The sequence below is a fragment of the Mchenga conophoros genome, linkage group LG15, assembly GCF_057382185.1.
Source record: "Mchenga conophoros isolate Kocher_MC1m ecotype Shallow Benthic linkage group LG15, M_conophoros_male_GT1.1, whole genome shotgun sequence".
In the NCBI taxonomy this organism is placed as follows: Eukaryota; Metazoa; Chordata; class Actinopteri; order Cichliformes; family Cichlidae; genus Mchenga; species Mchenga conophoros.
In genome coordinates, this window is record NC_140540.1 from 13,013,508 (window position 1) to 13,039,606 (window position 26,099).

Genomic DNA, 26,099 nt, shown 5'->3' on the forward strand with positions numbered 1-26,099 from the left:
CAGGTTCTGTGTATGTGAGTATCTGGGTTATGGTGATCGGGGGGCATGACAATTAGTGAGCATGGCCCTTGTGAAAAAATATTCAGAAATACTTGTTTGTGGAATTTCAAGTCAAGTTTTGATCACAAGGTAGTAGCTCCACCTAAAGTCAGCTTTGCAAATTACACTAAAGTTCATTATGTGATAATATTTAAATTCTTCTTCTTCTTTTTTTTTTAGAAAATAAATTAATCCTAAAAAAATTAAGACACCACTTAATACACACACAAAAACCTTGCTAGGTCTCATGTTGATTACAAATTTCACTTTTACAATTGTCTGCTCGTTGTGTCTCTAGCACTGTTCTGATGAGCATGTGCCACGACTGCACAGTTTTTTGACTGCCTGTAACGCTTCACTGGGGAAAATAATCTCATGTCATAATCCGTTTTATGAACCTACAATGAAACTTGGAAGATTATGATGTTACATTTCTTAGAAATGACCCTGTTAGGGAGAGATCATTGCTAATATCTGCACACTGTCCTATAGTATGGAAGTTCTCATCCCCAAAATGATCTGGACCAAGTGTGTATAACATAAGGCCAATCAAAGACTCCAATCTGGCCCACTGGAAAATGAAAAATGATGCAGATTGTGAAGTTCTTACTATAAGTTAAAATTTTGTTTTTACAGCTTTTCCTACTAAAGACTTTCCCTGTGGTCTTTCGTACTACACCATAGTAAATAAGTAATATATAAATATTTTAATGACAGAAATGCTCCTGTTTTTCCCTATCTGGTGTAGAATCTCTATTTTTTATAGAGGAAAAAGGGACATTTTCTTAGTTTCTAAATTAACAAAAAGTTAGTTCTGTTATTTCAGGACAGTCTGGGCAATGAGCTGTCTAAACCTTTTCTGTTTTTAAGTATGCCTGTTTCTTACATTTTAAGACCAAAATCATGCTGACAGATTTCCTCAATTTCTTTATCACATAGAAAAAGGGGAATGCACTTTATTTAAATTCTTTTTTCTTAATTGAACATATCTGAGGGATTCAATAATTAGTTAAACTACTTTACACTGACAGAAAGGCAAGTTTCGCTTGAGGTCAAAGTGAGCTGTTAAATGAGTTGACATTCCTGATCTAGGGCGGTTGAAACCCGATGATGCCGCTAGATGGCAGCACCGAGCCATGTAAAATTTAACAGCATCATAAAAGCTACTCCCCCGGTAGAGTCGCATTTTAAAAGCCCTAAACACAAGGAAAGGGAGTAAGAGAGCTTACTAAATAGAAGCAATCTCTAAACATGATCAGTCATTAGTAGCAGATAGCAGCACAGAATGAAAACAAGAACAAAGCCGGCAGACTGCGCTTTATTAACAAATGAAGGGATTATATTAGAGACACTTGAAACTGTTAACGTCATTATTAGTCTTTCAATGATGAAGGAAGGAATATTCTGATAGGAAATATAAGTGTAATAAGTTGTGAATAGAAAATGAAACAAGTTGTCACAGGCCTCTGTACAAACTAAGTGCAACCAATTATTCAGTAGCTTGTATAACAATCCTCAGCAATGACACTTAAAAAGACACTGAAATAACGACTGTCGCTGTTTTATTTTTGAGTAAAACATATGCAGGTTTCCTCTTAAAAAAAACAAACAAAAAATAGGACTTCAAATTAACGAGGGAACCTGAAAGCAGCTCCGTCGCCAAAGCAACGCTTACCAAACAGACTCTACAGGACTGCTGCGGACGACTTTAACTGTACAACGTTTAATGACTTTTTAGTAATTTTTACAACATCGTCAAACAATGGAAGAAGCTGGCAAAGTGCATGAAGAGGCGCCCGAACCTCCTGTGTTGTCCGACAATCAAGTGGATAAGAAGGGGTAACCTGCAGCTTACTGTGGCTAAACACTGCGATAGACGGGACAACGACAACTACCTTGAAAGCGCCGTTGCACGTTGTTTGTGTGTGTGTGTGTGTGTGTGTGTGTGTGTGTGTGTGTGTGTGTGTGTGTGTGTGTGTGTGTGTGTGTTTTAAATCTGACCGTTTAATAAATACGATGAACTCTGTCACTTTGCAGTTTGGCCCATTTTTGTTGATACTTTGCTCATTTGAGTTGAACGCTGCTCATGTAAAAAAAAAAAAAAAGTGGAACAACGAATGTTTTAAAAGCTGTAAAAGCCTCACAGTTATATTTTATTACATCAGTTGAACACAGATATATAAAAATAACCTCTAATAATCAAAAGACCACAGTTACATGTCGTAAATCTTTTCTTAGTGTCCCAGGTGATTAAGTAAAGCGTAAAGTTAACCTGATATCACTCTACAGATGGTAACTATATTGTATGTTTATAGGGCCTCCAGTTTTAAGGGAAAGAAAGACCCCACTGAGGAGGGGAATGAGGAGCTGAAGAGCAAAATGGAAGAAGAAAAGACGGACGTTAAAAAGGTGGTTTTTTCATGTTTCCCTGTCCCCTACCTCTGCAGGATTAGTGAAACAATTGAAATGTGTATGTCTGGACTTCTTTTGGGTTTGTGAAGAGATTTCAGATTTCACCTTCATCAGATTTCATCCACGAGATCTCTTTAGTTCCAAAAACCTGATGGAGAGTGACAGACAATTAAACCCTTTTCTGTTGTCCCCCTGGAGTGTAATCATGTGAGTTCTTAAGAGTCACATGATGAACCTAGGTATGAACATGGTGTGAATCCTGTCACATGATGTCCAGTTCAATTCAATGAAATTCAAGATGTGAATCTTTTGTAAGACATTAGCTCATCCTGCTTTAAGATATTGATATTGCAGCCTTGAGAGACCTTCCCAGGCACTTTAACCTTCACTAACACCTCATCCTCTATAATGAGATCCATGCCTTGTTCACACCTTGGCTAGTGTGACTCTTAATGACTTGCATGATTGCAAGGTGGTTCGAGGACTCTCAGGATGTCATTAGGGGTTAAATACCGGCAGCTTGACACCAGTTTTTAGAACTGAAGAGACTTCATGGATGAGAGGTGAGTTGTCACAAAACAAAAAAGTTGCCTTCATTTTAAGGCAGGGCAGCTTAGGATCAATTTACATTTCACTCCAAATAAGCTTTGTGAGGCAAAAGTACTAACAGGACTGGAAAGAGGAATCAAATTTCTCTCATATCAAGTTCTCTTCATTGGTTCCCTGAATTTAAATAATTCTTTCTTGTCAGTTTTGAATAGCGATATCTTACCCATCATATCTTAAAGACCCTATAGTACCATAATATATAACCTGTGGCTTCTAGAGCTTCTAAAACTAGAATCAGAGCCACAGCCTTCAACTATCAGGACACTGTACTGTGGATCTTGCTCACAGTTCGGATTCAGGACATAAACATCTGTTGATGAAACTAGGCTACGAAGAGAGGTGATGATCAGTCAGCAGCAGAGAAAGATCTCTACAGATCATGACAGTGTCGGTGGAAAAATATAGAGAAGGTCAGAAAGATCTTCAGTGTGTCTTCGTGGATCTAGAGAAAGCATCTGATAGGGTGCCAAGAGGGGAACTGTGCCACTGCATGAGGAAGTCAGGAGTGGCAGAGAAGTATGTGAGGGAGGTGGAAGACATGTACAGCGAGACAGTGGAGAGATGTGGAGTACGAGTGACACATGGGTTCAAAGCGGATCAGCTCTAAGCCCCATCTTATTAGCAGTGATGATGGACAGGTTGACTAATGAGGTTAGGCAGGAGCTTCTGTGAACCATGATGTTTGCAGACGATATTCTGATCTGTAGTGAGAGGAGGAAAAGGTGAAAGAGAGGAACGATGGAAGTATGCAGTGAAAACAAGAGGAGTGAAGGTCAGTAGAAACAAACCAGAATACAAGCGTCTGAATGAAAGGGACACCGGTGGAAAGGTGAAGAATAGAGATAGTGAAGGTATATGAGTTTAAATACCTGGGGTCATCCATCCAAAGGAACAAACATTATATCAGAGGGTTAGGTCATGATTTTGTGTTCTTGACTCTTATTGTGATTGCTATGTTGGAATGAAATAATTAAATCCATTAAAGCGAGTGGCCAAAGGAGAGGCAGCATTATAATATCCACTAAAATAGATCTTTATAACTGAAACTGAAAACAAAACTGAAGTTATTGCAAAAGATGAAGTCCAATCACTAAATGGACACTACCACAATCAGATGTAGCTTTCTTAAATTCTTATGAGATGTATTTATTTTGATTTGTCCCACTTTCACTGCTCAGAGGATAATGAGCCTGCAGAAACGTCTGACCACATTAGTGACCAACATTCAAACTGCAGCGGACGCCAAAGAGATGGAGCGAAGGTCAGGGATGGAGGACAACTGCAGAATTAGGTACGTCTTTTAAATTGTTCTCAGTGTTCAAATCACGCTTTCTCCCATGCAGAACACCCAGTGCTAAAGTGGCTGATGTTAAATTATGATATTCTTTCCCATCAAACAGAGAGGAGCGACTGAAAGATGATGCTAAGGCCTGTCAGGAAAAGGTTGAGGAGATCAGAAAAGGGTGGTCGATAGTTAATCAAAAGGTGGTTCATTCAGAACTGCAGAGTGTCCTGGACAGCCAGCAGCAGCTGTGTGCTGCAGTGATAGAAGACAAGAAAAAACTCATAAGGGAGCTCCAATGGGTAAATTATACACAAATGAGTAAAAGCATGATTTCATGGAGTTTGCATTTGTACCTCAAAGCCATTGTTTATAACTTGGTTCCCTTTTCTGCACTGTGCTGAACAGGAGCGCCGGGTCAAAGAGGATGAGTATTTGAAGAACTTGAGAAGGCTCGATGAGGAGATCAAACTGATGCTCGACAGGATGCAGCAACAGTTTCAAAACCTGTCCAAGGCCTACAGAGAGGAGCTCACACAACTTCAGGTAGAACCAGATCTGAGTCACAAAGGAGCTTTAAATGATTTTTAGTGCATCTGAATCAGTGAGCTGATCACATCTTTGCCTTATTTCATTTTGACTTTTTGTTTTTAACTCCGCTTAGTTACGGTTAGTTTCTATTGTGGGTTTGTGTGTTTCAGTTTAGATTTTACTTGTTTGAAAATGTTTAGTTTTTCTTTTAGTTGAGTTTTTATTAGTTTCAGTTTAGGAAAATCACTGCAGGTATTACGATAAAAACAAATCCAGTGTCTGCATAAATACATCAAGACATCACGTCTTGTGTCATGCACTTATGCATACTGCATATATCTACTGCTTACTTTGCTTGTAAAAAGCGGTTATTTGAGGTACTGCTCCCTTCTTATCAGCTCAAAGCAGTCTGGCTGTTTTCCTGTAACTTCTATCATCAACGAGGCATTTTCACCCAGGGAACTACCACTCACCAATTATTTTCTCTATTTCAAAGCATTCTCTGTAAACCTTAGAGATGGTTGTGCAGCAATATCCCATTATATCTATGTTATCTAGATTCTTATTAATAATCTAATGATTGTCCTGTTTTTGGCAGGCAGTTTATCAGCAGGAAATTGAAGTCTTACTTGCTAAAGACAAGGCTAAGCTGAAAGAACATATGAAGGAACATTGGGACACAGAGGTTAGGATTATTTAAATTAATTCACATACACTTAACTTCTCATTGATGCTAATATGTTACATATATCAGCTCTGTATGTAATGGATGTAACCTATTTCTAGCTGGAGAGTCTGATGGAGAGGAGGAGGATGGTAGAGGAGTCTGAAAAGACAGTTCATGATGTTATGTTGGAGAATACCACCAAAATCAAACTCATGCAGCTGGAAGAAAATGCAAAGTCTCAGGTTTGTTTTACCCCAGTGCTTTATTACAATATGATGAAGCCTGGATGTTCTTTGGTGCTGAACATGCCATAGAGTGGTAGTGGTTGTGCTGCAAAAAATAAGATCAGTGTTTTACCACTCGATGTAAATGAACGCTCAGTCTTGAGATTGCTTTTCTTGCTTTTACAGGCTCGGCTGAGAGAACAACAACAGATGAAAGGCAAATCTGTAATTTTAAATTTTAAACAACTTGAACATGGCAACAAGAATGCAGCATATAATGCCAAGCTGGGAGAAATGAAGGGCAAAATATTAGGGTATTACAGTTTTTGCAGATAGAAATACACATAAATACACATACATGTCCAAGTTATGATGGTATCTTTTTGTTTCAGCTCTTCGAAAGAGGTGAAAAACTTAAAAACCAAGTATGCCAAACAAAAGGACAAGTTTATGAAGCAGAGACAGTATTTGTGTGAGGTCCAAAAACGCTCCCGCCAGCACTATGAACGCATACAGAAGGAAGTCAGGTAAGTAAGTGTTAATAATAATAATAATAATAATGATAATAATATTAAAAATAATAACCTAATTCTTTTTTTTTTTTTCTGTTCAACTTCAACCCTTCCTTGCTTCATGTAGGTACACCACAGCCGCTGATGCCCGAAAGTTTGAGGAGATGTGGGTAATGATGGAGGAAGAGGTGACACAGCTAGCGGAGAAGGCTTTGGCCATTGACTCTCTGATCTGCAAGCACCTTGGTTTAGCCTGGGAATGTCCTTCAGCTGCCTTCATGGAGTCACCTGGTCCCCGCAGATCTCAGGAGCATGACACTAACCCCACCAGTCACCCCTTGCAAACCAGGCATCTTTCACACTGCAGCCAGAGGATGATGGATGCATCAGTCGGGCCCAGCCTGGAGAGGGACTCAGAGCACGGCACAGGGGTGGAGGAAGGGGAGCTATCCTCAGAGATGCTGATGAAAGCGATGGAGCTGCTTTGTGATGAAACGGTTAGAAACAAGTCCATAGGTTGTGTTTATGAATGATGACAGTATGGAGGCGGTTGTTGTAGAACGGGGCATGAATTGCACATGTTCCTTAGACATCCACAGATGTGCAGTTTTTATATCATACTAGACACGTCAGTAACATGTCAGTAATTACATGAGAAATTTTTGGGATGTTATTTAATTTGGAAATTTGAGAATAAGCTCAGGAAGCTAGAGCAATAAAACCATTTAATAACATTTCATAACTACACAATACAAATTATGCCTTTTATTGCAGGGTAAAAAACAAAGTACAATTATATATGGAAAATATTCACATTTGACAAAGCAGATGACTTAAGTAGGGTGTTAGCAGTATATCTCAGTTTTTGCATAGTCAGTCAGGTATTATTATAGAGAAACACTACTTTTGTAAAACCAAAGAAAAAAACAGATAAAAAAATGCAAAATTGCAGTTACAAGAGCCTTTAAGATAAATATTTTCCTCCCAACTTAGGGATTCCTGGTGGAAGATAAACTGCGGAAGCTGCTGGCCCCCATGGAAAAAAATGAACAGACCACTGTGAAGCTGCATTCTCTCTTTGCTGTGAGTTCACATTTAGTGCTCCTTTTCATGTTTTTCATGTAGTTACTATTGAAAATCACACATGCTGTTTTCTCTTTTAGGTTCTGGGTCTTGAAGAAAAGGATTTAGCCAAGTTGGCTGAGTTTTTACTCATGTACAAACGTCAACAAGGAGAGCAGACTGTGGTGAGGAATCGAATGAGCAGTGGGCTTGTACTGAATATGGCCTTTGTGATTAGACAACTACTGTTCTTGTATCTTCTGTCAGTGTTTTTGTTCTGGCTGCAGGGTCATTTTGTTGAGGAGGCAGAGGCCATGGAGAACAACGCCACAGCTGATTCAACCTCCAGACTCATCAACCCTAACAACATCTTGCCTGCTTTACGATGTTTCCTTGAGCAGCACAGGAAGTAAGACTACATATTGAATCATCAGTCCCGTGTCTCTTCCTCTGTGTGAGTGTTTTATACTAATTTTTTCCTGTTGCGCTTTGAAAACGGAGGTCTGTCCACGAGCGTTCCAGTTTAAGCCATCCAGCTAGAGATACCTCAGTGGAAGAAGCCTACTGGGATAGGCTTGGCAACATTATCACTGAGGACAAACTCAAGCTGTGGGATGCAGCAGAAAGGGAATTAAAGCAGTATGAGTGAGTAACACCTACACTGAAAGCAGGAATACCTCTGAATCAGATCAGTCATTTTTGTGTGTGTGTGTCTTTCCAGAGAGGTCCTGATGGATATCTCTGAGCTTGTCCCTGAAACTGAGCTCCTGAGGCAGCAGAACACTAAGCTGCGGATGCAGCTGCAACAGATACTCAGCAGTACGTGCACTTATGTTTAAGTTTACAGCACTGTAATCTAGTGCGAATAAGAATAATGATAAAACATAGGGCCTTTACCATCATAGCACAGGGTGTATCAAAAAGAATCACCAAATTTCAAAGTGCTTTAACTGTTCACCGGCATCGAGCGACACACGTACTGTTAGAAAGAGTGAGTTTGATGTGGTGACATTATTACAGCAATGACTCCAGATACTCGCAAAAGTGTGGGATGAGTTTGACAATCACATGGACGTATGCTGGGAGGACACATTGAGCAAACTGGAAGTTTTGTATGTAAAACTTTATATTCAGCCACGTATTTTAAAATTACTGTCTATTACTATTAAAATATAGGCTTTTGAAATCAGACAATTCTTTTTTGATACACCCTGTATATTAAAACAGGAAGCTTTGATCATTTATAATAATAATTAGTGGTTAATGCTACAAATGATTAACTATCCAGCTTTTTCAATGCAAACATTTTCAGATTTCAGATTTGACTGAATTTTAGAGTGTTTTTGACTGAATGAACAGATCATTTAATCTGAATACCTCTTATACCTCTGGCCAATTCTGGGTATTATTATTATTATTGTTATTAATTTCAAGTACTTACTTCCAATACAATGAATAATTAAATGATAAAATAAGAAACATTTATCAAATTAAACTATAATCATAGCGATCAGTAAAACAAAAGGGCTTTAAAATCCCAACTGAGCAGAACATCATGGATCTAACATCTTCTCTGCCTCTCTGACAGGTACCCGGAGCTCTAATTAATGAATAATCACTGTGGAGTCCGAGAGCACTGGAAGCGCCTTTGTGTTCATTTAAAAAACAAAACAAAAAAAAAAACCCCATTAAATGATAATGTAGTGTGAGATTTTTTATTTATTTATTTTTTACAAATGTAAAAGAAAAATAGTCTTACAGTGTAGTTAATCAAACACATACAGTGTGGTTCAGTGTAAACAACAGTACACAGAGGATGTGTGTGTGGTTCGTCTCTACCCAGCAATGTTAAACAGCTTGTGGCTGAGCGCTGAGGGCAGAGAGAAGAAGAGCAGAACCAGAAAGAGCAGACCCAGTACAGCAACCAGCAGCATCACACAGTGCAGCTTGTAGTGCCTCCAGGCCAGGATACACATCGTCCTCACTGGAGCCAGCAGCCACGACATGCTGGCATTGGGGCGACTGCAAAGACAGATTCATAAATCAAACAGCAGTCACTGAAATTCAAAAAAAGCATGTTAGATTGTTAGTAAGTTTAATTTTGATTTTGGAGCTAATTGAGAAAATTTGTCTGTAATTAGTTGAATTAACATCCAATAAAATCCAAATAAAATTAAAGCCCAATATCTTTTTGGCTCTGTTTTTGATGCTGCTGAAGGAAATTCTTCAGGCCAATGTGAACTAGTCACTAACTTGATTTGCCTTTTCTGCTGAGCAAGTTGTCTGCAGTAGTCTACAAGCCTTTAGCTCAGGGGTCCCCAATCCCAGTCCACGAGGGCCGGTGTCCCTGCAGGTTTTAGATGTGTCTTTGATCCATCACAGCTGATTTAAATAAATAAATTACCATCTCAACATGTCTTGAAGTTCTCCAGAGGCCTGGTAATGAACTAATCATTTGATTCAGGTGTGTGAGATCTAAAACCTGCAGGGACACCGACCCTCGCAGACTGGGATTGGGGACCAATGCTTTAGCTGCTCTCTTTAGGGGTTGTCATACTGGATCATCTGCCTTCATCTCACCTTATCACCTGCCTTCATCTCACCTTATCACCTCGTGATAGGTATGGCACACCAACCCTGTGCATTGTCCATCCTGGTCTTTCCCAGTGAAAATCTTAATCACATCAGGTCTCACTGCCGTCTTGTAAAGCTTGTAAAACGATCTGTGTTCACTACCTCTGCTCCTTGCAGTTTCACTGTTACACCCATCTCTCTCGCTCACACACGTATTCTGTTTCACTTATACCGACTTTCATTCCTTTTTTCTCCAGAGAATACTTCTGTACCAAAAACATAAAAATACATTTTAGTGTACTGGTTGAGGGTTTTGTGTGCAACAAAATAATAATGTTAGTCAAGCATGTCAATCTATATAGCTATATATATATATGTCTATATCGCTGCAGGCCTTTAAGCCATTCTTATTTCCCAGTCTGGAACTTAGTAAAAACAAATGCGACACTCCTGTCTAAAATAAATAGTAAGTGGGACAGTTGGATGAAAACGTCTAAGTTAGTGTGTTAGATACCAGCTTAGTCATTCATTTTTTTCTCACTTTTAATATTCTATTAATTTATTTATTTTAACCCAAATCAGATCTTTAAATCTAAATGAATCCTTTAGTGAGGATTTAGTGCTCAGGGTTTTGGCTAAACAATGAAACTGAACTTAATGCTCATCACAGCACGACAGGATGTAAACATTAATGGCATCCTTGTCAGCTGTTTGAGAGCTGTAAACTTCTTTTTGTCCTTTGAGCCCCACAGGGGCAAGAATCATTATAAACAAGAAATGGTAAATCAGCACTGATTATCATCAGCATACTTTTAAGGATAACTAGCACTATGGGTGTCACGGCTGGCGGAGGGAGCCGTGTGGTGTGGAGGAAAAGGAGGACCCAAAATGCAGCAAACTGATGATACGAGTGACGTTTTATTTACAGGGTGGTAGTGGCAAAAACAGGCAATGAAGCACGAGTAATTACAAACGGAAACCTAAACTGGGAGAAACTAAGTGACAAACCTGGGACCATACAAAGGGGTGCGGGGCAGAGAGACGCAGAGACAGGAACACCATAGAACGCAGATGAATGTAGATTAACGCAGTGATACATGGATGAACGCAGACGAGCCGACAACAAACACAGACCGACACCCACTAAATATACACACACAAGGTAATCAGGTAATCGCACACAGGAGGGAAGAACAGCTGATCTGAATACACATGATGACTGGAGGACACAAGCTGAACACAATGACAACAGACACAGACTTTCAGAACAAAACAGGAAATCTAGAACCCGAACCGGACACAAGGGGGGAGGACACAGAATAACTAGACAGAGGGAAATAATCACAAAACACAAAACGCTGGGTCAACGACCCAGGACCATGACAGTGGGGGTGTTATGTTATCAGTGTAATTCAGTCTATTTCAAATTGTCAAAACAAACAATGTATATGAATACACAAACCCATTGTAAAAACAGGCAAGTTTATTGCAAACAGTGAAACACAGTATCACAAGCAAAGGTTCCAACCACAGGCAAACTAAACGTAAAGGACACCACACACTTTTGTCTGGAGACAAAAACAGAGTTTTCAGAAGTAACCCCGACATATTTGACTAATATTCCCATAAAAATCATCTTTTACATTTTCGTTAACGTTAAAGACAACAGGGTTGGTGATTTGGTTTGCGTCGAGCTGGAAAGACAAGTCATGCTAACACACATGACCACTTTGGTCAGTTATCACAGTGATGCATGCATATTAACATATACTGTAGCCAACAGTGATCACCTTTACATGTCTGTAACTTTGGAGGATTATTAAACAGACCCTGGTCAAAATGATAATCACAAATTATTTATTTTAATTTTCTCTGGGATTTTTATGAGTGACGTTTATGAGTCAGAAGACGAGGCTGGAGAGCATTTACATAATTACACACACACATAAAACTCAGGACATCCAGAGGGAAGCTGCTGTGAACACCCATGCTTGCACAATAACACAATTATAAAAATGAGGGGGAGATTTGAATCATTTGCAAAATCAGTTTTTGTTTTTATTCTTAAGGAGAAATCTTTAAAACTGCAGATAAACTAAACACCACAAAATGCTCATTAATTAAACAATTAATAACTAAGTCATCTTGTTCTATGTCTCACTGAAATTTACTAGGAAAATAGAATTATTTTTGTTTCCTTATTATTATTACTATATAAGTGTGCAAAAACTGCAATACCAATAACAGTTAAAAAGGTAACACTTTAACCTCATTTAGTATTTATAAGCACTGAATCGAAATTTCATATACAGTTTATAACAAACTCTAATGAAAATATAACTTCTCGTGAGAGCAGTGACTAGAGAAAGCTGGGTTATAAACAGATAAAGAATTATTATATCATTACGTAATAAGTTATAGCTGTTGACAAGTACTCCACATCAATAATGACTTCAAAGGTCCTTAAATTTCAGAGATATTTCCATCTGCAGTAATTTATATTTACTCTGTTCTGAGACATGATGCAACACTCATTATGTCTCGGAACATAATGAGCAAACAGCATTAGAAGGAGGAACTGGAATGAATGTGGTTTGCAAAGCAGCTTGCCACATGGAGCAACTGTAGGCTGGCTAAAACATCCTAAATAGAATCTAATAGATAAATATAATCTGAGCCATTAGCTGTGGGCTAATTGATATCAGTTGATCTGTGGGGACTTTGAGGCCTGCCTGAACTAACACTATGTTCAATTTCTCCACATTATAACACCACACCACAAACAAAATTCAATATAGTGCTTATAAATAAAATGGTGGCAGGGTTAAAGTGTTACCCAAAGTTTTGTCCATTCCCTCTTAAGCTAAAACAGTAACAAGAGCTCATATAGTATGACTTGAAAGTGCAATCGCCTGACCACTAACCCTGGAACATATAAAATAAACTGAAGGCTGAAACAAATACAGAACCACCCACTTTCATGTAGCATTGCTTCAGAGGATTTTCAGGTTCGATCGGGGGTTACTTTGTGCCATGTAATTTCTGTGTAATCGTTTAAAAGGATGGAGTCCAAATATTGTGCATTAGATTTGTTAGCTGTTTTGCAGAGTTGTTAGTTGGATCTTCATTACTTGGGAGCCAGGGGGGCAAGGAAGGGGCAGTGGGGCAGTCACTTTCGATGGTGTTCCCTTCTCCTTTCAGTGCTAAGAGGGGAAGGTGTGAGCTGATTATGAAGCTCAGATTGGATTAGAGAGGAGAAAACATAGCAGTCTTGTCTCCCATCAGTGTTGCTCCCTTTCACTTATCCATCCATCTATCCATGTAGCCACCCTTCCCCTCCCCATCCCCCTAGCAGTGACTTAGGCCCCCAGCAGCTTCTTGACAAGGTAGCCTGGCATGCTGTAGAGGAAGAGGCCCACCATGATGAGCAGCAGCAGGGCCAGCACTATCTTGATGATCAGCCACTTGTAGCGGTTGCACACCAGGTAGCGGATTGCTTTCAGCGGGCTCAGGAACCAGAGGAAGGTGGTGTCTGGGCGACTGGATGGTTCAGGTGGAGTTTTTAAGAGGATGAAAATAAAGAAATGGTGAGGAAAACATGGAAGTGGAAGGAGTGTTGAGTTAAAGGAGGGTGAGAAGGGGTGAGTAATGGTGGACAATGAAAGGGAGCAAATAAAGAGGAGTAGGACAGAAAGAGAAAGCTGGTGTTAGTAAGCCATGTTGCAATAATATGCATGCTCACGGTTCACATTTCTATCAGTATTATGTTTCACAGGAGCAAAAAAACACATCACAGAGTGGAAGCTTTCTATTATGCAGAATGAGTATGTTGACACATGTAAATGAGTGGATGATGATTGACCAACAGCTCAAAAGACTGACATTTCTGGCAAATGTTTGCAACAGATGCTTATTGCCCCCCACCGCTCCCCACCCTGGAAACCAGAATCCAGAAATATCCTGGATGTAGGCACTCATACAGCTTATAGTGCATTACAATTCACAGGTTTTTTCTCATAAAATGGGATGAGATTTTTTCATATTGTAGATGGCCGATGGACTCGTTTGCCTAGATACGATGTTGAAATGCCCACAAAGTATATGCAAAAATACTTAGCACAACATTACTAAAAAATACAGGAACTCTTTTTATATTTTGTTGCTTGTAAGCAAACAACTACGGTTTAATATGCTTAAATACAGGTTTTATTAATATAATCAATGATATAATTTTCAGGTTTCGGGGTTTTGTCTTTTTCTTTCCTGTGTTTGGTATTTCCCTGTTTTTCTCCGTTTTATTTTGATACTCTTGATACTTTTGAAACTCTGTCATTTCTTGTGACTTTCATTTAATTTTACTGCCTATGTCTTGTTTGAACTTCCTTCAGCTGTGATTTGTTACCCCTGATGTTTCAACTTCTCTTGATTACCTTATGTGTGTACTGTATATATAGCTCCATGTCTCCCTATGTCCTTTGTCTGTTTCTCATCATAGTGTAATCCTTGCATTTGTTGATGTTTCTTTGTAGTTTTGCCTCATGGGCTTTGCATTCTTGGAGCCACTATTCAACTACCATTAAACGTTTTGACTTCATTTTGTCATTTTTGGATTAAAAAAAAAAAAAAAAAAAAAAAAAAAATTATATATATATATATATATATATATATATATATACATACATTTTAACCCTCACATCTTTAGAATTATGTAATTTTTAATTTGTCTATACATTTCCCTTCTCTACCAATCATCCCACTTGATAAGAACATGGATATTTCAACCACCTTGTTCACCTTAAGTCAAAGCATCCCTACATGTGTCCATACTAAACAGTTGGTCACAATATGGGTGGTAACAAGATTTATAATGACGCTTGGTGGCAAATGACACTGACTTGCACACAGGGCTAAGACAAGATACAATAAAGGACACAGACGACTAGTCTACTTCTAAGACAACAGAGAAGACTAAGAAACTGAGCTTGGCTGGAAAAAAAGGAGAGGAGCTAAAGTTAAGAGAGAAGAATCCAGGGGCAAAAAGAGAAGCAGACAAAGTGAAGAGGGGGCGGAGGCTACCAGCGCATCAGGCCCCCAGCATCTTCTTGACCAGGTAACCAGGGATTGAGTAGAGGAAGAGGCCCAGCATGAGCAGCAGCAGAATCAGCCCCAAGACCTTGAGGATCAGCCAGCGGTAGTTGTGCCAGATGAAGTAACGAATGGACTTCAGAGGGGTCAGAAACCACATAAGACTGGTGTCCGGGCGACTTTGCGGGAGAAGGAAGAGAAAGAGGGAGGGAAGGAATGCAGTTGAGGCAAATAGGGGGGAGGGTGGGGGGAGGGTAAGGAGAAGAATAACACGCACATGAAAGGGGAGGGATGAGGGGAAAGACAGGGAGACAGTTGAAGAGATGATAGGAGGAGTAACGAGTGTGTAACAGTGGCCTTTTGACAGTGCAGAAAGCAATGCTAGAAGCTAACTGGAAAATGTTTTACATCTTTAAAAAAAATATCGATTTTAAGTGGCAGCACCTTATGATGTTTTAGAAACACTGCTTTTTGCACTGATAGAATGATTTTCCTAAAGACAAAGTTAAACACTTGCTCATGTCTGTCTTTTTCTGTTCCAGACAAGCGTTAAAATTTTTTAACTCTGAAACCAGTGTGTGTGTGTGTGTGTTTGCAAAACACAAGTTCTTGTATATATTTTTTTAAACATAACCCGTTAATATCTTACTTTGGTTTTTCCAGTGGATCTGGCTCATTTCGTCCCAGTCCTACAGGGCTTTTCTCTGCTTCCTCTGCTGTCACTAGGTGAAGCTCAGCTTCAACTTTCCCCTGTAATGACATTGAAAACAGAACTCAAAATAAAGAAGTCCTACCACATACAAAATGCTGACTATAAAATATCTGTTTTGGGGTAAAGAGAATATTCATGTAGTATAAGAATCTAAATGAAAAAACATTTTCTTTTCCTCTACTTTTTTAATCTGAAGGACTTTTAGAAGATATCATATATTGTGAACACAGGTGGATTAATGCACACACACACACACACACACACACACACACACACACACACACACACACACACACACACACACGGTTTGCTTTGAACTGAACTCACAATTTTATGTATGTTCACTTATCCCCCCCCCCTTATACCGCTAATTCTACACCAAGCTTTACTACCTTGAAAATGTCTTTCTAAGTATTATAAGTATTATCATAAGAATCATAATAAACCAGTCATGATTTTGCTCATTTTCACTCTTGACTGTCTTACCGTGAGCTCCATTTCATCATTCTCATTACGGGCTACGAATGGCCACCATCCTTTAACCCTCTTTTGTTTAAAGATCGAAATGGTTGGCAGATCCTGCTCATTTCGAATCATGTCAAGAGTGCACTGCTTGGCTGTCTTTGCGCCCCGAGGAAAACGGTTTAGGTCCAGCTCGATTGCACCTGGGAATGGTGAAAGCAAAATAAGTCCATTTGGAATAGCCAGTACTCTTTTTTTATACACTGAGGATGTTAAGAAAAGGATGACTTAGCTGAAAACAAACAGCTACAAAGAAAGTCATCCATAAAATGCATTTATATCAAACTAACTGCTCCTTTGTTCCTCCTGTGCCTGCATGAGTTCTCTCTGGGTACCCTGGCTTTCTCTCCAAGTCCAGAGACATGCATGTTAGGTTCATTGGTGATTTTAAATTAATCGTAGGTGTCAGTGTGAGTGTGGACAGTTCTTTCTCTCTCTCTCTCTGTATCGGGCCTGTGATGGATTGTTGACCTGTCCTCCTCCTCTTGCCCTCTGACAACTGGGATATGCTCTCCAAGACACTGAACTGGATAAGCAGCTAAGAGTATGGCTGGCTGAAACTACAGCAGAACTACATGAGCATTTGTGAGATTGTAGTTACTGTCAGTGCTCCTTCTATTAGAAGTCTATTAGACGTAATTTAGTAACCCTGATAAAAGCAAATGCCTACCTGTAGTCTATCTGTACAAACATTTGTTATTCTAAAGAGCTCAGTGACTGCAAGTATGGTACTAGACTGGCATACCAACAGTGCAACAAGTCAGTTTGTGCAATTTCTTCCCTCCTGGATGTTCCACAGGCAACTGTAAGCAGTATTATTGCAAATTGGCAGCGGAGAGCTGAAGCACATAAAAGTTGCCAATGCTCTGCTGGCTCAAAGGCTACAGAGCTCCAAACCTCATCTGGCATTAACATCAGCACAAAAACTGCCATGGGTATCCTTGGCTGAGTAGCTCCTGTAAGTTAAATGTGTAAGTGTAAGTGGCCCAGTACTTTTGTCCCTGTAGTCCATGTCAGATGAAAGGATTGCAAAAAAAATATTATTTCATCCTCACCCAGGAAATCATCAGCAGAGAAGTGGTCTGCATCCCAGACCTGCAGCGTGAGACGAGGAGGGATTTTGTATTCGGTCTCATCCCAGGAAAACATGGACTCCTTCTTAGAGATGACAATCTTCTCCTCAGCCATGAGATAATCAAAAGGGAAGACGAAGCGCCAGTTAAAGTTCCCCTCACCGGTCAGTGAGTGATAGTGCACATCTGTGTCCTGTTTGTCCTCCTGCTGCCCTTTCAGCCATCTATGTAAATGGTCATAAGGGTGAGAGTTAGTCTGATCTCCAGGATCATGGTTTGGTGTCATAAGTAGATGTTTTTGGATTTGTCAGCCATGCACTTCTAAAGTCCAACATGTACAAATTTACGTGATGTCAATTTAGTGATTTAAACAAGAGCAAAGGGCCTGTTAAATGTATTATTTAGCTAACAAGAGAGATGATGCTAGAAGGTCAGAATCAATGCACATAATGCGGCTCCCCAAAAGCAAATCAGCTTCATACATGTGATAACTTTAAAATCATTATTGAGTAATCCATAAAAATCTGATTTGATGTTGGAGTTTTGCACTATTTAGAAAGCCATGCATCCATAAAACTTGCAGATTTATGAAATCTCCATGTTTTATGGACACAGAAAACTTGCAGATTTATGAAAAAAGCTTCATATTTAAAACTGCAAATTGCCAATGGAGGACTGATGCCTGGCATTGATGGTCAGCTGCAGCTGTTTCATTAACAGTTAAGTGAGGTTGACTTTAAGTCAGAAGGAGCAAGAGGGAAGGTGCACTCTCAGTTCTCAAAATACACCCCTCGAAAAAAGAAAAAGAAAATTCTAAAAGGAATAAAAAGGAAATAATAAATAAAAAAAGATCTGACAAAAGGTATTTGTCAGTTTAAAACAGGTAAATAATGAATATCACAAAGTGCTGATATGGTAATCGAGATGCATAAATTAGACTGAGATAAAGGCTCCAGGGAGAGGGCAAATTTTAAAGTGGTTACAAAGGGAAGAAAACACGCCAAATTCACGTGACCCAAAAAGTGATTCATTATTACTGTATCACAACACTGGATCCATCTGAAACAACCACAGTTCTCCAGTCTGTCCTGAAACGTTTGCTACTGAAATCTAGAGTGCAAACTGAAGGTTAACCTAATCCTTTACTGTTAGGGTTGTTTAAGAATGACACCCTGTTTGCTACAGTCCTGAGGGGACACATAAAGTGTAAAGAAAGAGGAGTCACTAAAACATAATAACATAAATGAAATGAAAAAAAATCTAATCTAGGCTGCAAAAGACAATGTCACTTTTAAAGACAAGAGTTCGATCGTACAAGCATGCAGACAGTCACCAAGCAGTTTATCAGGAACACCTGTATACTTGTGTCTGTGCAGTACACTTCCATGCTGGAGTTTTTTTTCCATGACCGTAAATATCTTTTAAATTAATATTTGTAATTTACTGCAGGACCAAACCACACAGAGAAAACCTCAAATGCCTCGTTGTAAAAAAACAAAAGCAAAAAGACAACAACAGCAAAAAAAAAAAAGGCCAGTCTTATTTGCCATATGCGTTGGTTGCATTAAATAAAAAATTGAACAAAACTATACTGTTATTATTATTATTATTATTATTATTATTTTTACCTGGAAACTAATATCAATTCTTTAGCATTTTGAAAAAAAGTTATTTCACCAGAGACCAATAACTGTACGTAGGGTAAAACAACTTTATTAGCAAGCCTTGACTTGTCAATAGGATGTGAGTCTTGTGAGTTGGCATTATAGGAATTGTTGCTCAGTGTTACCTTAACTGAAGGTTCATGAACAACATAAGTTAGTCCTAGTTATTCATGATTAAAGCATTTTGAATTTTGTACCACAGTTTTTTATGTCAACACATGACATATCTTTGCAGTCGGTCGAAATTGTCTAAAAGTAGTGGTTATACTGGTTCAATTCAATTCAATTTTATCTTCTTTATATAGCACCAAATCACAACAACATTTGCCTCAATGTGCCTTTGTAAGGTAAAGATCCTACAATAATACAGAAAAAACAGAGAAAACCCCAACAATCACATGACCCCCCCATTAGGAAGTGCTTTGGTGACAGTGGAGAGGAAAACCCCCTTTCAACAGTAAGAAACATCTGATTGAAGCAAGTTCAGGGAGGGGTCTGTTGGGATTGGCTGGGGGTGAGTGCATTGGCACATTAATTTGTTTGTATTATATGCTGTTACGTGTTGTTCATGTGGTTTGGTCCTTTCTGTGCAAGTTTTTCCATATGCATTTATTTTCGTGCTGACAGGGGTGTTTGAGACAAGCGAGGTTGCGTGCTATGCAGAGTTAGAGAAACAGGAGGGTCATAAAAAAAAGGATTCAAGGGCTTCAGAAGGAGTAAATCAGGGTATTTTGTTGTTACGAGCCATGCAATGGATTCGTGTGTTTACCCCCTGACATAGATGTCAGACATCTTCTCTCCTGTCATGAATGCATCGTCCTCTAGAATTACGTCATCAGTGTTCCAAATTATAACACGAAGCTCAAAGCTAGACATCAGCAGAGTATTGACCAGAGAAAGAGAGAGAGGACGACAGACAGGAGACACGCCACGAACACAGAGACGCAACACACGACACAAACACGCACACAGAAAAATGGAAACAAAACAAAACAAAAAAAAGGTAATGGTTAACTGCAAAACAAATCACACACAGCTCACACCCACGGGATGAGGGTTGGCTGCCCCATCCCGCTGTACCTACCCCCTGACAAATATGTCACTGGACTTTTCCCCAGTGAAGTAATCATCGTCCTCCAGTATTACTTCGTCTGTATTCCAAATAATCACCCTGAGCTCATATCTGGTAAGCGAGGGGGAGGAAGGAACACACATAGTTGGACTTATATTTGACATTTTTAGAGCTAACTAGTCAAACCATAATTTAACCAGGGGATAAAACTACATTTTGTTCTTGAAAAAAAAAAAGCTTTCTGTTGAGAAGAGCAATGAATAAATATGTATATTCAGTTTATAGCTTTGTATTAACATAGAATATTTTCAAAGTGACAGTCATCTTATTGCTCCAGTCAGGATGTACCTCTTTGGTTTTCTTGGAGAAATGTCAATTGCAGGTCCAGGAGCAGGCATATCCATAGGGAACATGTCCACCCACATCTCAATGCGGCCCTTTGAGGAAATAAAAAAGAATCTGCTCTAATTTCCAATCAGATACATTTTGGGTGTCTTAGCAACGCAGTCCTTTCCTACCTGTTCAATACCGGGTTTGTCTGGGTTCAGCAAGGGTCGGGTCTCCACATGCTCAGGGACGAGCTTGCAGCCAACTCTTGGGATTTCCTCCCAGTGATTCAGCACCGTGAGGGCCAAATGCTCCTCAGTCTGCTTCTTTAGACCTAATAGAATAATAGTAAGCAACGAGGAAAGCAAGAAAAGCTCAAGTCGGAATAAATCGTATTTCACCTCACCTTAATCTTAATGTAAACAAATCTGAAAATGTGAAAATCTCTGTAAAACCAACTTAGTGTAAATGGATATGTAAGGAATATAAATGAGATATAGAAAAATGACAAAAGAAGATTAATCAGGATCACGAGGAAAAATATAACAATACCGTTTTCATCCTCAATCTCTGTCGGTGCTGTAAAGATTCGATTAGCCACCTTGACTTTGCCTCCTGGCCCATAATGAGGTCCATCGATCTTGCCATCCTTACAGAGTTTAGCCAGGATCTGGCTGGGCTTCATAGGGTCCCGCCAAGAATTATATCCATGGCTAACATCAAGAAATACCACAGAGAGAGCATGTAAGTCATTGAAAGGTTTTGCATATGTATTTTCCTGGTCCTTGGTTTTTGTAGGAAATATTATTGGCTGCAATATAGAGAAATCGCTTAGAAAAGATGGCTGATTCATGGTTATTACACAGAAACTTTTTTTCCCCAGATAATTATTATACCTCTGGGCATTTTGGTTGACTTTATTCTTAATATGAAATTACATAGAAACAGGTAGTATTATATTTTGGAGACCAGATTCATGGTTATTACACAGAAACTACAGCAAAGGTTTTCCAGGTAACAAGCGACAGCATCAAATTTTATAATTATGTTACCTTGGAGAATTTTAGGACATACAACAGAACTAATTTCACCATTATAATTTTGAAATGGTGTCCTAATATATGAAAACATCAACCTATATTACTTTACAAGGTTATCCTATTTTTTCACCATAATTTTATATTATATAACTGAATTTTTTCATTTGTTTCAACATTATTACCCCATAATTTTATTTACAGTCTAATATTACCCAGTTAAAAATATCAAGCAATAGCTCGATATTAACCATTAACCAACAAAGAGGCAGTGACTGTTGTTACCCCTCTATAATCATGTTCTTACTGAGCCATATTATAAGTGCTACTTAACTGCAAACCAAATGCAGTCAAACCAAGGAAACTTTTAATAATTCAGTTGTTTGTTTATACTATTATTAAGCTAAGAATTCCACATTTCAAAAAAGTACTTAAAACAAATGTTAAGTTTCATATTGTGGCATTACAACTTAAACAACAACTCAAGCAGGATAAAATAGATTTACACTCACACAGAGTAGCTGGAGGAAATGCCACAGGTGACTCTGAATTTACTGTAGAAACGGTTCTCCAAGTCAATCTTTGTCTCACCAATCAGGTCATCTGTGCCGACCAGATCCCAGTCATACACAGACACCGTCAGCATCGACTCCATGGGAAAGGTGGCCTCGATGTCAAATGATCTGAGGACAGGAAGTGGAGGGTAATGTGAATAGTTCAAAAGGTGCAATAGATCCTGACACATAAAGTTGGGTCACTGTCTAAACAATGGAATGGAAATAAATGCACAATACAAGGACATGAAAATAATTTACAGCCATTGTTTAGTTAAAAAAGTACAAGTAAAACTTTTTGAAAAATATATGCTCATCAAGAATTTGATGAGCAGCAACAACTTTTTTTTTTTGTTATTACACCTCCATCATTCAACGACAAAGTGATTCAAAATTTCTCTCGACTTACTTTCCAAATACTGGATTGAGCTGTTTGGAGATATAGTTCTCTTTGTCCTTGACCTCTGATTTGCCCAGTTTAATGACAACGTATGGGTCAGCTTTCCCATTTATATCAGCAGGATGGAGGTCTGTAGCCTGGAAAACAAAGAGAAGAGAGAAAAAGTATTCATTTTATTTTCATACACTTAGTTTTTATGACTGTGGCACAGATTTAGACATAAAGAAGGCCACCTACCCTGACCACATAGACACGAACGAGGACGTTGACAGGATCGTTGTGCGGGATGCTCTGGAACATCCCCATGTTGGGATCAAATCCTGCTTCTCTTGTGATCTCTTCAGATACAGGTAACTTATATATACACAAGGATCCCTGATTGATGAAAAAAAATTATATTTATATGTTGTATTTTCTGTTAGTGTAGTCTGACAAGTAACAGTTCTTAGACAGTGTTTTCCCACCTTGAATCTACCAACAATCCTGTCATCATCCAGAGCGTGTTCGTCGTCTTCCCCAGCCTTTCCTCTGTACAGGTTGAACGTGTGAAGCCAGTCTTCAAAGTTGCCATATTCACTCTCAAGCTCCTTGTTGTACACCTGAAATAAACCGGCAAACACAAAAACTTTAAGTGTGCAGGGACATTAACGTGTGCTGGCTAGCTTTTGTATGACTGTTAATGGCATATTCACCACTAGCTCATCCACTTTTGCTTTCACTGGTCGCCTCTCGGAGCCATCTGCAGCCTGACCCTTCCTCTTGTCCTTAGAGTTCTTCTTCTCTTTGCCCCTTTCCTTCGTCTTGGAGCCTTTCAGAAGAAGTTCATCGGGTTTGACATCTGATTGAAACCATGAATGGAGGTGAAGACAGACATATGGGATGAAGACATGAAGACATAGGTGGCCGGGTTGCATGCACCACTACACATTATATAACATGAAAGCTGATAGGTCTTTATCAGGGGACTAAATTTCCCAGTTTGTGGAGATTTTATTTATTATCCTTTGACATTCTCTGAAAAAAGAATGTTGATCGAGAAGAGTGACAGTCACATATTGACAAACTTTATTTTGAGAACAGATTACAACAAGAACTGCATTTTACTTGTACAAAGAATAGTAAAATTGTAACTGTGAACTTAAAAATGATCTTTCTTCATACGACTCGCCTAGCGCCTGATTTTTATTGCAGTTTCAGTAAATCATTTTATGCAATAAAAAGTATTTAATAATTTTATTTCTGATGATTAATAAAGCAGACCTTTCTCCTCCAGCTTTCATCTGTACTGCATAGCTGGGAGGTCATGCTAATGTGAAAAATGATTATGATGTTCAGCTCTGCACAAATGAATGATGGATTCATGGGACGAAAGAGAGGAAGAGCAACAAACACATATGATGCCTCTCATGCTACTACATAATAGTTCAAGGAACCGAAAACAGTCAGGGATATAGTAGGTCCATGTTTGCAAAACCACAGCCTAACATTCAATATTAGCGACATTGTGGTGATGTAAATGTTGACAACCCTGTGAAAATTAACACTTCATTACCAAAAGTGTAAATGAAATTAAAAAAAGATAAAGTGACGCTACCAGTTACAAAAGTGGACTGAAATTTGAATTCTGTGAGATAAACTACATGACGACATCTTCTTCTGTTTCATTTAGCATGGCCCTATTCCAAGGGAGATAAAAAAGGAAAGCATCAAAGCACCTTTTCCTAGCATTCAGACTCTTCGACTTCAGCCACAGCTGCATGCTGGCAGGCAGCATTGCTGATTTGATAGAGTTCAATACCTGCCGTTTCAGCTGCTATCTCGATGTCCTCTCTCTCCTCGGCCTCTGCCTGAGCTGCCTCCTGGGCTCTGAGGATCTGAAAAACCAACCGAGAAGTATTTTTCAGTCTAATAGGATTGTGCTTGTGAAAAAAAGTCCCGTAGGACACATGTAGAAGCAAACAGAATTGACTGTATTCAAAGGGACAAACCTCCTTTAGTGTCTCTATGGAAGCAAAATATTTAGACCACCAGTCCAGAACACTCTCATCTGGCTCATCCTCTTCCTCCATTCCTCCCTTCTTTTTCTTCTTTTTCTTCTTTTTGTCTTTGTCACTTTCTTCCTCAATCTTAAAAGAAGGGCAGACATAAACTGACCCTCAGTAGATTGACTTCTTATTTATAATAACACACCAGCGGACTGTGGCACGTATTTTTATTGCTCAGTTTCTGCAAGAGGACTACTCACCATGTCAACTTTTACAACAGCATCAGACGTCTACAGTAGGGGGCGTCACATAAAACAACACAAGGATTAATACACACAGCAGATGGCGCAGGTATGACTGGCACATGTACAGAGGCAGGTAAAGAGGACTGAACATAAAGCAGGACTTCTACTACCACCAGCTACAAATACACCATATAAACATACAGTTTATAGAAATCCACTGTGCACAAGCTTAATGAAAAGCTTACTGCGTCTAACTTGACGACGGTGTCCATCTTTCGGACTGGAGGATCTCCATCCATGTTGACAACGATGTCACCTGCGGGGCGAGAGAAGGAGCGGGGGAAAAGGCTGGGTGAGGAGCGGGGCTGGGGTCCGCCATTGGTCAGGACCATGTAGCCATTCATTAGCTTAGCTGGTGTGCAGGCGAAAGTTAAAGGCAGCAGAGGGTGGAAGGAAAGGACATGCGAGAGAGGAGCGAGGAGAGAAGGGATAAAGGGAGGATGTAGACAGGAAAAAGGTGGTCAGAGCAGAAAGCAAGTGAGGAAATCAGTAAAGTTATTACAGAACAGACTATATTAAGAGGATTTACAAACATTATCTCAAATGTTTGATCACATTCTTCAAGTCTTTTTTTTTAGAAAAAAGGAAACAAAAAACGGAGAAAAGACATTTCTGAAAGACTGCATTTCATGTGTTTCACTTAAAACCTTTATTACCAACTGCTACTGCAGATATTACACTGTTATTTAGTACTCAGTGTTGCACAGTGTTGACAAAAAGAGCTGGTGGCTCACACACTCATGTTACAGCTAATAGAGCCCTTATTAACTAATTCATCACATGATGGTCAGCACCTGCGGTCGCCCAGTTGTTGGAAGTCTTGTCTGGAGCGCTGTAAATGAAACGTCTCAGGCTGCTCACAGCATGTGACCCAACCAGGATGTAGCGGCCAAATGCTCGGCAGTCCACCACCCGAATATTGAGAGGGGGATGGAGAAGCTCATTTTCTGGAAGGTCCTATGATCAAAATCGAGAAAAAAAATTCTAGTCAAGAGTAATGTTTTCTTCAAGGATGTCGATTTAACATCTAAGCAACCATTTTCAATGGGTCTAAATATCAAATGATCGATGCACTTACCACTTCAAACCATTTGACCAGGGTGCTGAAATTGGGATTCTTCTTGTAGTTCTGGATGAGCGCAGATTGAACGCCTCTGCCTGCACACTCTATGTCCACACGGGGCCTATCCACCTGAGCTAAGTTGATTCTCTTCAGGTCCCTTAATCCCCAGAACAAAACCTGAGCCAGAGAACAACTGGGATGTGATAAGGAAGGGGGGTTTAAAAAGCTCAGAACACACAGCCAGAGTAGTAGTTCAAATTCACCTCTATGCGGTAGCGACTCAGTACTGGCCGGATGCCCAGCGGCACAGGGAGGATGGGTCCACGCTCTGAATCTGTCGGCCCCTCAAGGGGGGGGAGGTCAGCCCTGCCTCCTTGACCAATCTAAT

The 26,099-nt window shown here is 39.4% G+C and overlaps 2 protein-coding genes across 10 annotated transcripts in view; one reads left to right on the top strand and one right to left on the bottom strand.

Moving 5' to 3' along the window:
- Positions 1-1,707: 1,707 nt before the first annotated feature.
- drc1 (dynein regulatory complex subunit 1 homolog (Chlamydomonas)) lies at positions 1,708-9,177 on the top strand. The gene is made up of 16 exons (XM_085245886.1): positions 1,708-1,878; positions 2,355-2,448; positions 4,239-4,351; positions 4,461-4,644; positions 4,751-4,888; positions 5,472-5,558; positions 5,660-5,782; positions 5,951-6,078; positions 6,157-6,291; positions 6,404-6,773; positions 7,270-7,359; positions 7,440-7,523; positions 7,626-7,747; positions 7,840-7,983; positions 8,060-8,157; positions 8,927-9,177. Exons 1-16 carry the CDS (start codon positions 1,802-1,804, stop codon positions 8,944-8,946), a joined length of 2,007 nt encoding a protein of 668 aa, XP_085102012.1. The 5' UTR covers positions 1,708-1,801; the 3' UTR covers positions 8,947-9,177.
- Positions 9,106-26,099, bottom strand: part of otofa (otoferlin a) — an 89,586-nt gene continuing 72,592 nt past the window's right edge. For 2 of the 9 annotated variants that reach the window (XM_085245880.1, XM_085245877.1), the window contains exons 28-48: positions 25,975-26,094; positions 25,727-25,888; positions 25,443-25,605; positions 24,834-25,000; positions 24,604-24,633; positions 24,347-24,484; positions 24,157-24,232; positions 23,051-23,196; positions 22,823-22,957; positions 22,596-22,733; positions 22,368-22,495; positions 21,917-22,087; positions 20,920-21,080; positions 20,559-20,701; positions 20,389-20,477; positions 20,053-20,151; positions 17,287-17,528; positions 16,196-16,374; positions 15,647-15,747; positions 14,989-15,176; positions 13,312-13,452 (exon numbers count right to left, since the gene is read on the bottom strand). In XM_085245880.1, coding sequence (XP_085102006.1) covers positions 14,996-15,176; positions 15,647-15,747; positions 16,196-16,374; positions 17,287-17,528; positions 20,053-20,151; positions 20,389-20,477; positions 20,559-20,701; positions 20,920-21,080; positions 21,917-22,087; positions 22,368-22,495; positions 22,596-22,733; positions 22,823-22,957; positions 23,051-23,196; positions 24,157-24,232; positions 24,347-24,484; positions 24,604-24,633; positions 24,834-25,000; positions 25,443-25,605; positions 25,727-25,888; positions 25,975-26,094 — 2,769 coding nt within the window. In that variant the 3' untranslated portion in view covers positions 13,312-13,452; positions 14,989-14,995. Of the gene's footprint in view, positions 9,361-11,375; positions 13,453-14,988; positions 15,177-15,646; positions 15,748-16,195; positions 16,375-17,286; positions 17,529-19,737; positions 19,837-20,052; positions 20,152-20,388; positions 20,478-20,558; positions 20,702-20,919; positions 21,081-21,916; positions 22,088-22,367; positions 22,496-22,595; positions 22,734-22,822; positions 22,958-23,050; positions 23,197-24,156; positions 24,233-24,346; positions 24,485-24,603; positions 24,634-24,833; positions 25,001-25,442; positions 25,606-25,726; positions 25,889-25,974; positions 26,095-26,099 lie in introns of those variants that run through there. The other 7 variants (XM_085245884.1, XM_085245881.1, XM_085245879.1 and 4 more) reach the window with 7 other exon arrangements.

Coding starts and splice junctions, on each gene's coding strand:
- drc1 (XM_085245886.1), top strand. CDS start 1,802: ATGGAAGAAGCTGGCAAAGTGCATGAAGAGGCGCCCGAACCTCCTGTG. Junction 7,360..7,439: donor AGCTGCATTCTCTCTTTGCT/GTGAGTTCACAT, acceptor TTTCTCTTTTAG/GTTCTGGGTCTTGAAGAAAA. Junction 7,984..8,059: donor AGGGAATTAAAGCAGTATGA/GTGAGTAACACC, acceptor GTGTCTTTCCAG/AGAGGTCCTGATGGATATCT.